Source organism: Pelobates fuscus, chromosome 11, assembly GCF_036172605.1.
Source record: "Pelobates fuscus isolate aPelFus1 chromosome 11, aPelFus1.pri, whole genome shotgun sequence".
Classification (NCBI taxonomy): Eukaryota; Metazoa; Chordata; class Amphibia; order Anura; family Pelobatidae; genus Pelobates; species Pelobates fuscus.
The window spans coordinates 108,112,957-108,128,273 of record NC_086327.1 but is presented as its reverse complement, the minus strand read 5'-3'; the positions used below and the strand labels follow the sequence as shown (position 1 = coordinate 108,128,273).

Below are 15,317 nucleotides of genomic sequence, written 5' to 3'. Positions count from 1 at the left end.
TTCCTTTTGTGCTTTTATTTCGATTAAAGTATAGATCGCCAAGCAAATTTTCCTGTTGAAGAATGAGTCTTCAAGCGAATACAAAGTACAGAAATTGGGTTTTTTTCTTTGGACATGTCTGCTTCCAGTTGATTGACCAGCTGCTAACGAGACAGCCCAGCAGCAGCCTTTGGACACCCTTCCTATAGCCTGTCCTTTTCTGCTTCAATTTAGCATACTTTCTCTGCTCCATCCACTACCTAGCCCATATAACCTAATTCCCTTCTTGAAGATCCAGTCCTGCTTTTGTCATGTTGGTTCTATTGGACAGATCTCTCAAATGATTTCCGAACAGAACTTGAATACTGTTTGAAACTGCTTTTAGAATCATAGGAAAGGAGGGTACTAAATAACCTGTAGAAGTAAATTCCACTTGATTTTAGGTTTCTTTTGCAAATCTTAGACTAAATAATTATTTGTGACGGAAGTAATCTTGATTATAATTGATGGAATCTGGGCTTTCCTGTTGTACAGTACTGCAGACTCGAGGCAACGCATACATAAATTTATGCTATTCCCCAGCTGGCAAATTAAAGCCAGATGAATAATAACCAAATTAGCCTGTTTGATGTTCCCTCTCTGCCTCTTTGTATCATGCAGCTGTTTTGAAACCATTGTCTCAAATGATTGTTCCTAGAAAAGGAGGTGTAAGGATACTAATGAGGATTCAATAATCTTCATGCTATGTTTATTAGAAAAAAAAATCTTTCTAATGTACAGTTACATAATTATATTGGTTCTCGTCTCTGGGGAAAAATGTCAAGTTTCTGCAAATTTGACTCACAAATAAATGTTTTTATGTCAGGCAATCCCAATACAGTCTAACTAGCTAAAACATTGACCACTAGTGTTTATCATATACAAAGAACATAGAATGAGCCATCTAAAGCACGTGTCCCAAAAAGAAGATCCCCAGATGTTTAACCCCTTAAGGACCAAACTTCATGAATAAAAGGGAATCATGACATGTCACACACGTCATGTGTCCTTAAGGGGTTAAAGACGCACTGTAACCTGTTCATCTCATCTCATTGAAGTGGTTATAGTATCTGGGGTTCCATGATGCTGTGCACTGTTAAACTGTTCTTCATGGTCTTCATGGCCCATTGCCTCTGTGTCGCTTGGGCTAATGAGGAAGTATTTGCCTGTACAGAAATGGATGGCTATGATTGGCTGACAATGTTAGGTGTCCTCTCTTAGCCACTCATTGCTGGCATGAATTAATATGATCAGGCACCCTCATTCAGCGTTAAACTGTTTAAAAATGGTTTTGCACTGAATGAAGGGACTCCAGGCACTATAATCAATCAAATTAAATTTATTGGTTATAGTGCCTAGAGCAGCGGTTCCCAAAGTGTGGGTCGCGACCCACTGGTGGGTCGCAGGGCGATTCCCAGTGGGTCGCGCTGACCCACACATCCAGGGCCGCCGGCAGTCAGGCAGACGACTGACACCAGGAGGGAGCCCGGCGGCCTGCCCTGTATGCCGCCGGGCTCCCTCCAATCAATCTGCCCAGCAGCTCCGGTCTGCAGCTCCGCCGGGTGCAGAGCTGCAGACTGTGTGATAGAAGTCTCGCGAGCTCCCAGAGCGTTACCATGGCAACACTCAGGGAGCTCGCGAGATTTTTATTACACTGTCTGCAGCTCTGCACCCGGCGGAGCTGCAGACCGGAGAGTTACCCCACTGGACCACCAGGGAGACACTGGACCACCAGGGAATTAAATTAAGGTAGGACACAGCCCCCAAATCCTGACCCCCTAATGTAAATAATTTTCTCCCTACCCCCCCCCCCCTGTAACCCCTTCACTCCCTGCCCCCTCCCCACCCTGTAACCCCTTAACTCCCTGCCCCACCCAACTGTAACCCCTTCACTCCCTGCCCCTTCCCCTCCCCACCCGGTAACCCCTTCACTCCCTGCCCCCTCCCCACCCTGTAACCCCTTCACTCACTGCCCCCCTCCACACCCTGTAACCCCTTCACTCCCTGCCCCCTCCCCACCCTGTAACCCCTTCACTCACTGCCCCCCTCCCCACCCTGTAACCCCTTCACTCACTGCCCCCCTCCCCACCCTGTAACCCCTTCACTCCCTGCCCCCCCAACTGTAACCCCTTCACTCACTGCCCCCCACCCCACCCTGTAACCCCTTCACTCCCTGCCCCCTCCCCACCCTGTAACCCCTTCACTCCCTGCCCCTTCCCCTCCCCACCCTGTAACCCCTTCACTCCCTGCCCCCTCCCCACCCTGTAACCCCTTCACTCCCTGCCCCCCTCCCCACCCTGTAACCCCTTCACTCCCTGCCCCCCCCAACTGTAACCCCTTCACTCCCTGCCCCCTCCCTACCCTGTAACCCCTTCACTCCCTGCCCCCTCCCCACCCTGTAACCCCTTCACTCCCTGCCCCTTCCCCCCCAACTGTAACCCCTTCACTCACTGCCCCCTCCCCACCCTGTAACCCCTTCACTCCCTGCCCCCTCCCCACCCTGTAACCACTTCACTCCCTGCCCCCTCCCCACCCTGTAACCACTTCACTCCCTGCCCCTTCCCCACCCTGTAACCCCTTCACTCCCTGCCCCTTCCCCACCCTGTAACCCCTTCACTCCCTGCCCCCCTCTCCCCACTGTAACCCCTGCCCCCCCACACTGTAACGCCTGCTCTCCCTGCTCCCCCACTGTAACCCATTTTCTTCCTGCCCCCCCCACTGTAGCCTTCTCTCCCCCTGCCCCCCCCCCACTGTAGCCCTCTCTCCCCCTGCCCCCCACTGTAGCCCTCTCTCCCCCTGCCCCCCACTGTAGCCCTCTCTCCCCCTGCCCCGCCCTGTAGCCCTCTCTCCCCCTGCCCCCCACTGTAGCCCTCTCTCCCCCTGCCCCCCCACTGTAGCCCCCTCTGCCCCCACTGTAGCCCTTTCTCCCCCTGCCCCCTACACTGTAGCCCTTTCTCCCCCTGCCCCCTACACTATAGCCCTTTCTCTCCCCTGCCCACCCACTGTAACACTTTCTCCCCCTGCCCGCCGCCCACTGTAACCCTTTTTCAACCTGCCCCCCTACACTGTTACCTGCACACACACTCCCTACCACACGGTCACCCTCACCTGTCTCTGCGTGTATGTGTATGAGTCTCCTTTTGTGTCAGTGTGTATCTGTTTACATGAGTGTATGTGTATCTGTGTGTAGGAAAATAAGTGTCATTGTGTGTGTATCGCTGTGTCAGTATGTGTATGTGTGTGTCTCTGTATGTGTGTATGTGTGTGTCTCTGTATGTGTATACACTGCACACATACTCTATGCAAAAAACATGCTTACATCCATACACACATTGTGTATATGTATATTTTATATACACAATATACACACACTGCATCCACTACACACGCACTGCAATCAAACGCAAACATTACATACAAACACACCCATGTATTAAAACACCAAAATGATATACGAACACCCCTTCATTCAAACACCGACACTACACACAAAAAGCACACCTACATTTAAAGTCCAGCACTACATTCAAACACCCCTGCGTTCAGACGCAAACATTACAAACAAGTACACCACTACATTCCAATGGCAACAGTACATACAAACACTCCCATACATGCACACACATACTTAAAGGACCACTTCAGCTTAATTAAGTGGTCTGGGTGCCAGGTCCATCTAGGATTAACCCTGCCTGCTGTAAACATAGCAGTTTCAGATAAATTGCTATGTTTACAAATGGGTTAATCCAGCCTCTAGTGGCTGACTCATTGACAGCTGCTAGAGGCGCTTCAGCGCTTCTTACCGTGATTTTCACAGTGAGAAGACACCAGCGTCCATAGGAAAGCATTGAAAATGCTTTCCTATGGACTGGCTATATGCGCGCACGGCTCTTGCCGCGCATGCGCATTCAGCCGATGACGGCTAAAGGAGGAGAGTCCCCAGCGCCAAGGGAGCCCGGCGCTGGAGAAAGGTGAGTTTTTAACCCCCTTTCTCTCCCTTCAGCCTGGCGGGAATGGGACCCTGAGGGTGGGGGCACCCTCGGGGCACTTTAGTGCCAGGAAAACAAGTTTGTTTTCCTGGCACTATAGTGGTCCTTTAATACACAAACATGCTTACATTTAAACGCTCAAACACTGCTCACAAATATAACCCTGCAACGATGGACAAATGGTAGATTCCCAGCAGGCATAGCATTGTTGAAGTTCTCCGACAGGTGGAGATCTACCTTTTGGCCACAATTGCACTAGAGGGGGCCCCAGAAAGCATACTTGCACCAGGGCTCTCTCTACATTAGTTCCACCACTGGGATAATCAATGCGAGGGGCCTGGATGAGCAGGACACAACGTCTGATTCTGACTGAGTCTGTGAGTAAGCAGTTGTATGCCTCTAAAACTGATTGCCATGATATGCAAAGTTTCTGCCTCTAAAACTGCCATGATATATCAACATTATGCATCTAAAACTGCCATGATATGCCAAATTATGCCTCTAAAACTGCCACGATATGCCAATTTTATGCATCTAAAGCTGATTGCCATGGTGTGCCAATTGTATGCTTTTAAAGCTGATTGCCATGGAGTGCCAATTTAATGCATCTGACTGCCAATTGTATGCCTCTGAAGCTGATTGCCATGATGTGCCAAGTTTGTGCATCTAAAAGTGATTGCCATGATATGCCAAGTTTATGCATCTAAAGCTGATTGCCATGGTGTGCCAAGTTTATGTATTTAAAGCTGCCCTGATGTTCCAATTGTATGCCTCTAAACCTGGTTGCCATAGTGTTCCATTTGTAAGCCTCTAAAACTGATTGCACGGGTGTGCCAATTTTATGCACCTAAAGTTGCCATGATGTGCCAAGTTTATACATGTAAAACTGATTGCCATAATGTACCAATTTTATGCATCTAAAGCTGCCATAATGTTCCAATTGTATGCCTGTAAAACTGATTGCCATGGTGTGCCAATTGTAAGCCTCTAAAGCTGATTGCCATGGTATGCCAACTGTATGCCTCTAAAGCGGATTGCTATAGTGTGCCAATTGTATGCCTCTTAAGCTGTTTGCCATGGTGTGCCAGATTTATGCCTCTAAAAGCAATTGCCATGGTGTACATCTAAAGCGGATTGCTATGGTGTGCCAATTGTATGCCTCTAAAGCGGATTGTCTTGGTGTTCACTTTTTAAAATATGCATTAAAAAAAGCAAGTGGGTCTCGAAAAATTACCATTTTGAAAGTGGGTCTCGGGCCATAAAAGTTTGGGAAGCCCTGGCCTAGAGCGTCCCTTTAAGAACTACAAATTGCCTTTTCAGTCCATTGAAATAAGCATCCAGAGTGGCCAAATGTTGTTATAGGTCTGGGATAGGCAACTTTTAGCACATGCGGTGGGGAGGACTACGTTCCCATAATGCTGGCAAAGCATCAGGGGAGATGTAGTCCAGAACACATGGAGTGCTGAAGGTTATCTACCCCTGATGTAGGTAATGGAAAAAACAGGAGCAAAACACACTGCCCCCACTAACTAGACAATATTTGTGGCTCTACCTGCTATGCAGAAATTTGGAAGTTAAACAAGTGAATGAAGTTGTCAATTCCCTGCAGGTGAGTTAGATTATCTACACTCTCTCCCTCTAACTATAGAATCTCTTGGAGGAAGGAACATTTTATGGATAACGATCCAGAATTACACTTGTAGAGTTGTAGATTCTGGGATCCGCATCCGCTGAGATGGTAGAAACTAACTGAAATAAGAGTAAGAGTATTCTAAGAACACGTTGCTGTCAGATTAGAAAACTCGGCCAGTAATCAAGCATTTGCTTTTAGAAAGGAAATGAGTAGACTACGTTGGAACATTGCTGTCAGAAACTGTGCTTACACAACATAGTGGGCACAGAATAACCTAAAGATCTTAAGCTCAGTGCATGGTTCAATGGTGGATGGTTCAGACAGTTCTTGTCTGCTCTGGGGTTTTCTTTTTTCCCCGAAGCAAATCAGAATGAAGCTGACGAGAACTCACAAGAAGAGGCAGACTGTCATATGCAGTGCACTCAGCTTTATTAGTGGTGCAGCCAACATGATGGAGTAAACTTAAATAGTGGACTCTGTGCTAAATACTGTAATGGAACAATACAGACACTCCACTGTTTTATTCACAGTATAGATAAATGCAGTTAGAGGGTGTTCTGTACTATCCTTCTCACTATCTTTTAGATGTTTTAGGACTAGTTATTTTTCTCTACCAGTAAATCATTTGGTACTGAAGCTTTTGTGGACTACCTGTCCAGTGAAGATTACGTTGGAGATAATAAGTAACTTACAGATAACACACGGAGAAGGTTATTAACCTCTAGAATCAATGACGATCGATATGTCTGTGTGTCAGTGATGGTATGGATCATTTCACTCCTGTTATGCCAGAACAATAAATAGGCAGCATGTCCTTGCCGATTAGATAATTGCACAGAGCATCATTGCTTCTTAAGAGGTTAAAGACACACTACTAATCGTGTGCAGTTCTGTTGGCCTTTTAGGAGAGCCTGGGATGCTTACTATTTTTATTAGAGTGTGTATATGTATATATTGTGAAAGGGGAGAAAGAGAAAATAGATTTTTGGTTGTGGCTTTTGAGACAGAATTATGCTATCTTCCTTTCCAGTGGTCTAACGTGTGTCTTTTTTATTCAGGAGAACTCGATCGATGCATGGACCATGCCCAGTAACCACATTCGGACCAAAGGCCTGTATGCTGCAAAATCCGAAAACAATCATGTAAGTTATTTTCTATATATACGGTATATATAATCTATTTTTTTCCAAAGGCATCATCAATTTTAAACATATGCAGGTCTAGAGGAATTAATGCTTTTTAAGTCTTCCGTATGGAGTGCGGGAGCAAAGTCTTGCGCTTCCTTTACTGACTGTAAAATAACTGGATACAAATATACTATTATTGTGGTGCTGAATGTTTAGAATAGTAAATTGAATTTTTTTGAGTGCACATTTTAGAGCTCTCCTCTCCCCCCCCCCCCTCAGTCATCAGAAGTAAAACATAAAAAAATTATTAAAATAAATCATCCCGGTCTAAGTGATATGTGCAGTGTAGTCCATTTCTGATTAGCGGTTATTCCTGCCAGTAGACACAAACCAAAGTCTATAACTGAATGTAGGGGTCACCCAGAAACGAACATCTGAAGGTTGTCTGATTGAAAAGCAAGGTTTTTAGTAGGAATCTGCCGAGCCCCAAGGACAAGCTGTTTCCAGACAGCCTCTTTTCTCACGGTAAAACATGTACATGGAAAGAAAGTGCTTTTATCTGTTGTGAGCGTGGTTTTCTGAAATACATTACTTTTGCCTTTAATATGTGACCTTGCTGATAATGGGGAAAAGTACAGAAACGGCTTCTCCTTTTCAATACACTATGTGCATTTGTGTCAAGCCTTTGTTTTTAGCACATAGGTCTATGACTAAGATAAGTATGGATGCAATGTACCTGCATAAAATTGTATTTTAAATGTTACTGAAAATATTGTATCCGAGATAAAAGAAAACTAATGGGGTTTAATATAATAATATTGATGGTCTAAAGATAGCTTATATATTAACGGAACACTATAGTGTCAGTAATACAAACATGAATTCCTGGCTCTATAGTCCTATCATAGGGCGACATTTTCACTCATATTTTCTGCAACGCCTCACTAGTCTTGATGATCTTAGCCAAGGGCGGCTATTGTGCATGCACGACAAAACGCCACACTGTGCCAATCAGCATCTCTACTGGGAATGTTCAGCGTCTCCATGCAGAGGGTGGATACACTAAACGCCAGTGCTGCACACTAGGAAGCACCTCTAGTGGCCATCTGAGTGACTGCCACGAGAAGTGTTACAAGGCAACAATGTACATGTATATACAGTAAAAAAAAAGTAAAAATGTACAAAACTGTACATGTATATACAGTAAAAAAAAAAAAAAGTAAAAACACTGAAGGGACATACTATAGACACCAGAACCACAACATTGAGTTGAAGGGATTCTGGTGACTATAGTGTCCCTTTAAAGGCATACTGGATCCAATAGAGATAACAATTTGAGGCTACACAAAAAATGAGGGAACAAAAACATAATTACACACTCAATAGCCCAGATAAAATAAATAAAAACATGGCATTCTGTAAACTTATCAGGGATTTATTATCTAAATGGAAACTAAATTAAATTTAGGCAAAAACAGGTGTTTTGGAACAATGTCCCCAACTTGGTTATTGTTACAAAGTTTAGTAAATACACCTTGTCAGTGAGCAAAATTGACAGGAGGTATTATAATACTGAAGGCCAAAGTTGGCACATATGTAACAAAGACAGAAGTTATATCAGACTGCTTAAATACCTAAAGGTACACTATAGCATTAGGATTAGGATTTTTTCCTAACACTATAGTGATCCCCTACCTATGTGGGTGTCCCCCCGTGATGGTTTAAAATGTGAGTTTACTTGCCTTTACTCCCTCTGAACACTCCTTTTGCCATGGCAACACACTCCTGTTTTCAGCCAATACATTGTTTCTCAGCAGAAAAGCATTGGGAGGCTAGTGTGCATGCACGGCAAAGTGTACCTTGTTTTACATTTTAAACTGACCACCAACTTCATACATGGGACCTGCATAGGGATCTTATCTGGACCTATTTTGTTTCCATCAATTCTAACAGTTAATATATGCTTAGTGAAAACAGGCTAATACAGAGAATAGTTTACAAGCTTTTTCACAAAAAAACAGAGGGTTCCCAGCACCTGAAGTATTGTAGATCTGGACTGCCAGAGGCTCAGTTCCAAGTACAAGTACTTACATTTTTCAGGGGCTCTGCAGTGGTGGCCACAGCAGGCCAAATGTCTAATCCCGGGGATCAAAATAACCTTAAACCTCAGTCTTAAATGGTTATTCCAACCACCATGACATCTTCTGCTTTTAGAAGTGGGTATGGTGGTAGGAATCTGTACCTCCAGTGTTTCTGCTTGAAACACTGCACATACTGAGCAATCATCTGTGCAAGGGACTGTTACCTCCCCCCCACCAACTTCCTTTGTCCTCTACCCCACCTCCATCCATTGCAGAAATATATTAAAGGAACACTATAGGGTCAGGAACACTATATGGTCAGGAACACAAACATGCATTCCTAACGCTGTAGCACTCCTGGCCACCCCTTGCCCTCCCTAAATATAGCAAAATCTTACATTTACTCCAGTCTGCTGCTGCTGGCTGTGCACCTGATCTGCCTGCTTGGCTGACATAATCAGAAGTGGTGGTTTGAGACAATCACAATGCTTTCGAATAGGATTGGCTGAGACTTTGAAAAAGGCAAATCAGGGGAGAGCCAGCACAAGTCTAACACAGCATCTCCAATCAGCATCTCCTCATAGAGATATATTAGATCAATCCACCTCTATGAGTAACATTCAGTGTCTCCATGCAGAGGGTGGACACCATGAATGTCAGTGCTTTGCACTGCCCGAAGAAATACCTTCAATAGCCATCTCAGAAATGGCCAGTGGAGGTATCCCTAGGCTGTAATGTAAACACTGCCTTTTCTCTGACAAGACAGTTTTTCCTGCAAAAAAATCTGAAGGGAATGATTATACTCACCAGAACAAATACAATAAGTTCTAGCTGTTCAGGTGACTATTGTGTCCCTTTAAAAAAAATAAAATAAAAAAAAAAATTACCCTCCCTCTATCCCTCCCCTCATCAGCTAAGCGAGAACACATGCTCTCTGGACCAGGGAGCGGAGGGGAGAGACGTCAGACAGGGTGTGTAAGACCCTCATCCAGAATTGGATTCAAGGTTTTATATTAAATAATGACTGTTTTTTAACAAAAATAAGGGGTGCACTGTAAAAAACGAGCATGTCAAAGAGGGTTATAGCAATCCTTTAACTGTCTATTTTTTTTTTTAATTCCATTTGCCACAGTTTCACTGATATTGGAAAAGCAAGAATTTTTTAGTTGATTACTTTCTCGTCTCCAATTTTCATTTGGGCCATTATTGTGCTGTTACATGGATTGTGTACTAATATGTTGTGTTGCAGGAGCTTTTATGGGAAAAAAATGGGTTAGTACTTTGCATAGTGAAGTCCAATCCTTTATTTATTTTGGCAATTTGTCAGGACAACTTGAGGATATGCACGTCTAAAATGGCCTTACGTCCCAAACCTGGAATGAACCTTCTCTGTTCATAAATTCAGTTGTAGGCGTTGTTGTTCATCATTTCTGATATTTGCTTATGATTAAATATAAATAAATGGCTTTTGACCATTGTGGTGTAGCACAGTCAGCCAAATGGAACTGTACATTCAATATTATTAGGTATTGTTTTAAAACCAAGTCTGGTGCTTCTTAAGTTGACACTTCACCATTCACGTTCCTTACTAATTAGTTTTTCTGCCCTTTTTATCTGTGCCAGACCATCTTGGCACCTTCATAAGCATATGCGAGGTGATTTGGGGACCAGTGAGTCAATAGGTAAGCAGCAACTGCATTAGGGCACAAGGCAGGTTTAAAATACACCCTAATGTTTGACATAATAAGCATTAAAACCCAGATTGAAATTTTGAAGCTAGAATATCCAAGCTGTGATTTAGGCGGAGTTGGGGAATAAAATCGGAATGGTTAAACTGAGGCAACAATAACTTATCTGGAAAAAAATCACCAACATTTGTTGTTTAGTAAATCTAACGTGTCAGAATAATGATCTTTCCCAATTCCTTTTCTGTTATATCACACGGCTGGGAAAGGCATATCCAGTTAATTTTCAAGTTCAGCATACTTAATGTAAAGTAATGACATTTCCTTAGGCAATGACTGTATCATATATCAGTGAGATACATTATAGATTTTGTTTGCTAAAGAAGATGCTAACTAAATATTTATCAGCCCCCTCCAACCGGTCTCAACCAGCCGTGGTCTGGAGTTTGTGGGTATTACGCCAGGTGGCCAGTCATATGGGCATGTTATAATTTACTTTTTATTTCCCTTTTTACTCCGCCATTAATTTGATCATTCAGAGAGAAAGCTGGTTCCTCTTTCGTTTGAATTTTCCTAATGTTGAATGATTATCTCTATGTATTGCAAAGCCACCAGTTTTTATTTATTTATTTTAATTTTACTTGGTTTAACCTGGCGGCCATGTTTGTATCAAGGCACATGACAAATTTTGGTTATACACATGTTTATGGAAACCTCAATATATCTGCTTAGAATTGTCCTAGCTCTTTGCTCTGAACTGTAGAGCACATTATAAGTGACATGTACATCTATATGTATTGAACCCGAAAGTGAGGGGAAGTGTTAAAATAATTTCACTCTCATCCCATAAAATAAAAATAAAAGTCTCAAACATGAAATGTTCTGCATGCACACTATACTTACACTGGTACCCCATAGAAAACTAGGACTAATACTCACAGCATTACAATTAAAAATTGACCCTAGAATTAAACTTTTGTTAGTCTTGAGCATTACATTAGGGCTTAAATCTGAAGAGCAAGAATGTGCAAAATGTTTATAAATGTATATGTACCTTGTAACGTGCTCTAATGATCAGTTTTTGGTCCATGGAGCTACGGCCATCTTGAGCTGAGATATTGAGATTTCAGCAAAGATTTGTATAACAAATTTTGTCAGGCATCATAACACAAAGATGGCTGCCGTGGTAACTGCAGTAATATAAAAAAAAAAAAACTGGTGGTTTTCCAGTACCAACACATACATACAGCTAATCAATTTAAAAAAAAAAAAAAAGGAAAGGGAAAATAAAAATGGCCAACTTTATAATTATTGGTCCACTTGATGGACTGACCCAGTATTGACTCGGATGCACATTTAAAGAGAGACGTTGTGACAAGTCATTTTCTAACCGTGTCCTTTGGTCATCTTAACAACCTTGCTTGTTTGTTTTTCTACTCCTGCATCCTTGAGGAGCATTGTTTCTTAGACGGGCAATGTTTCCACTGTATACATACCCTTCAGTTGTTAACCACTCAAAGCACCATAACTACTAAAGCACTTACGGTTATGGTACAAAGAGAACCCTGGCCCCCACCCAGGGTAAGTAGTCAAACTGTTTGCAAACTGCAAAACCTTGCATTTGTATAGACACCTGGGGGGGGGGGGGGGGGGGGGCTTTTCCAGGAGAGTTAGAAGCTCTTGCATTGTGCTAAGGCTGGTGGTGCAGGGCTTGGCTTACTGGCTGAGAGCCTGCAGCTGACGCTTTCTTGGCCAGTTAGTTGGTCCTGTACTGCAGGGCTTAGCTCAGGAGAGCTAATGGGAGCTCTGTGAGAGCTTCTGACACTTGTGGAGACTGTAACTGGCTCCCAGCAGATCCCAGATAAATTGGCAGGCCATTTGCAAATGGCTTGACTACGTAACCAGGACACTCTGGGCACCATAAGAACAAAAGCGCTGTAGTGGTTATGGTGCTTGGAGTGTTTCTTTAACAACCTTTGCTGGAGGTGTGAGTGAAACAAAGCAATGCTCTCAAAGATGAAGGCAAAGTATTTAACATTTTTCTTCTGGGCAAGGTTGTCATTTTGTACAGAAAAAATGGTTCATAATCTACAGGGAAGAGATTTGCAATAATCTGATTCAATGGTATTACATTTCTCATTCAGGTATACTGACCGTGAGAATAAGAAGAATTTTTTTTATTTTTTTTGTAATTCAAAATTCTGTTGTTTTTTTTGTTTTGTTTTTTACAGTCTCACGATGCAAATATCAAATATGTCATTCAAATATGTAGAAACAAAAGTAAACAAAATAATTGACCAGAAACATAGATACATACCCCGAACCATGGTATTCATAACACGTATACATAATATCACATATCTATGGACGTTAATCCAGTAAAATCAAACATGAGTCAGATTTGTTTTGTACGGCTTTTTGATAGTATTTGTTTAGTAATAATGTCTGTCGTCATAGTTTTACGATCGTTTACTACCCTCAGCAGAAAGTTAAGTTGTCAGGTTGCCCATGCATGTGTGCGGCTCCTGGCTAAGTATAATCTCTTACCACCAGCAGATTCCTTTTAGAATTAATCTGCCCATGCAGTGAAACGTGGAGTGGATATAAAGCCAGCCTGTAGGTGATTACACATTATATCATATGTTATTCTGGCACACGTAATCCACTGATCAGTGACCCGTTTACAACATATCTTATAACTATCGTTTATTATTTCACTGGAAAAGGTATCTCCCTAAAACGAAAAAATGATTCACTGAGTTATGTTCAAATAAATGTTTTTTTTTTTACTACAGCAAGAAAAGTTGGTATTGCAATTTCCTGCTGTAAAAGGTTTTGTTTTTGTTTAATAATTTCTCTCTCTTTTTTTTGTTGTTTTTTTTAATTTTTATTTATTATGTATTCCCTGCTAACTGACTGAGGGATTTTACAGGTAGCAACACTTTTTATAGAATACAGGGGTGCTAAATGTTTAATTGTGCCCCCTGGCTGTCCAATTAAAAACCCTTTGCATCTTTAACCCCTTAAGGACCAAACTTCTGGAATAAAAGGGAATCATGACATGTCACACATGTCATGTGTCCTTAAGGGGTTAAAATAAATATTATTATTGGCATTTATGTATGGCCAAAATATTCCGCAGCACTTATCTCGAACTTCACGTTAAATGAAATTGATTATAATTATAATCACTCCTAAATAATCTGTTGAGGTCAATAACTATATACTTCTGCCATATCATAATCTCAACCATATACCATATCTCAGTTAACTCTGTGTGTAAATGTGTCTGTGTTTGTCAGTGTCCTCTGTGTGTAAATGTGTGTGTCCGTGTCCTTTGTGTGTAACTATTGTTTGTGTATTATATTTTCATTTTGTACATAGTTTATCAACTCCTCCTTACATACACTATATTCACACTGTCATATTTCTTTAAAAAATATTCTTTACTACCTTTAATCAGGCTTGTATCCGTTAAATATGGGTTTAACTTAAATATGATTATCAGTTATATAGCGCCAACAGATTCTGTAGCGCTTTACAATATTATGAGAAGGGGGGATTTAACTGTCAATAGGATAATTACAAGAAAACTTACAGGAACAATAGGCTGAAGAGGACCCTGCTCAAACGAGCTTACATTCTATAGGAGGTGGGGTACAAAACACATTAGGACAGGAACTAGCAATCAAATAATTTGGGAGTGAAGCAGAGCTGGAGGAGAGAGTAGAGTGTTGCCCTTTAGGAGACAGGTATGTGAGGTAGAGTTTACTCTGGGAAGGCATAAGCTTTCCTAAAGAGATGGGTTTTAAGGCACTTCTTAAACGATTGAAGACTAGGGGAGAGTCTGATGGCAGTAGGCAGGCTAATCCATAGGAAGGGAGCCGCCCGCGAGACGTCCTGCAAGCGTGAGTTGGCCGTACGTGTGCTAGCAGCGGACAGGAGAAGGTCACGGGCAGAGCGGAGAGACTGAGAAGGGGCATAACTATGGATCTATGAAGAGATATATAAGAGGAGTTAGAATTGTTCAGTGTTGACAGAGGGGTGAGGTGTGAGAGGACCGACTAGAGAGGAAAATCAGTCTGGCGGCTGCATTCATTACAGACTGTAGCGGGGCAATACGGCTTTTGGGAAGACCAATTAGGAGAGGGTTACAATAATCCATGCGGGAAATTACTAGAGCATGGACAAGCTCCTTGCTAGCATCTTGCGTAAGAAAGGGGTGGATGCGGGCTATGTTTTTAAGATGGAATCTACAGGATTTGGCAACATACTGGATGTGAGGCTCAAAGGTGAGGCCAGAATCAAGTATGATGCGAAGACTGCGCGCTTGCAAGGATGGACTGATGTGGATACCACAAACTTGAAGGGAGAGCGAAAGAGGAGGATCAGTATTAGGAGGAGGAAAGACAAGGAGCTCAGTTTTAGAGAGATTGAGTTTCAGAAAGCGGAAGGACAGCCACTCAGAGATGGAAGAAAGGCAAGCAGTGACACGTTGCAGGACGGCAGGGGAGAGGTCCGGGAAGGAGAGATATATCTAGGTGTCATCAGCGTACAGGTGGTAGTGGAATCCAAAAGAGGTAATACGTTTGCCAAGAGAGGCAGTATAAAGAGAGAATAGAAGGGGATTCCACCCGAGACAGGACGAGGGGAGGAGGTAATATTAGAAAAGTAGACACTGAATGAGTGTTGGGAGAGATAAGCGGAAAACCACGAGAGGACAGAGTCACAGAGACCGAGTGATTGAAGAGTTTAAAGAAGGAGAGCATGATCAACGGTATCAA

The 15,317-nt window shown here is 42.7% G+C and overlaps 1 protein-coding gene across 3 annotated transcripts in view; it reads left to right on the top strand.

The window, feature by feature from the left end:
- Window positions 1–15,317, top strand: part of NADK (NAD kinase) — a 110,147-nt gene that overhangs the window by 70,754 nt on the left and 24,076 nt on the right. For all 3 annotated transcript variants that reach the window (XM_063436388.1, XM_063436386.1, XM_063436387.1), the window contains exon 3: window positions 6,699–6,782. In XM_063436388.1, coding sequence (XP_063292458.1) covers window positions 6,699–6,782 — 84 coding nt within the window. The remainder of the gene's footprint in view (window positions 1–6,698; window positions 6,783–15,317) is intronic.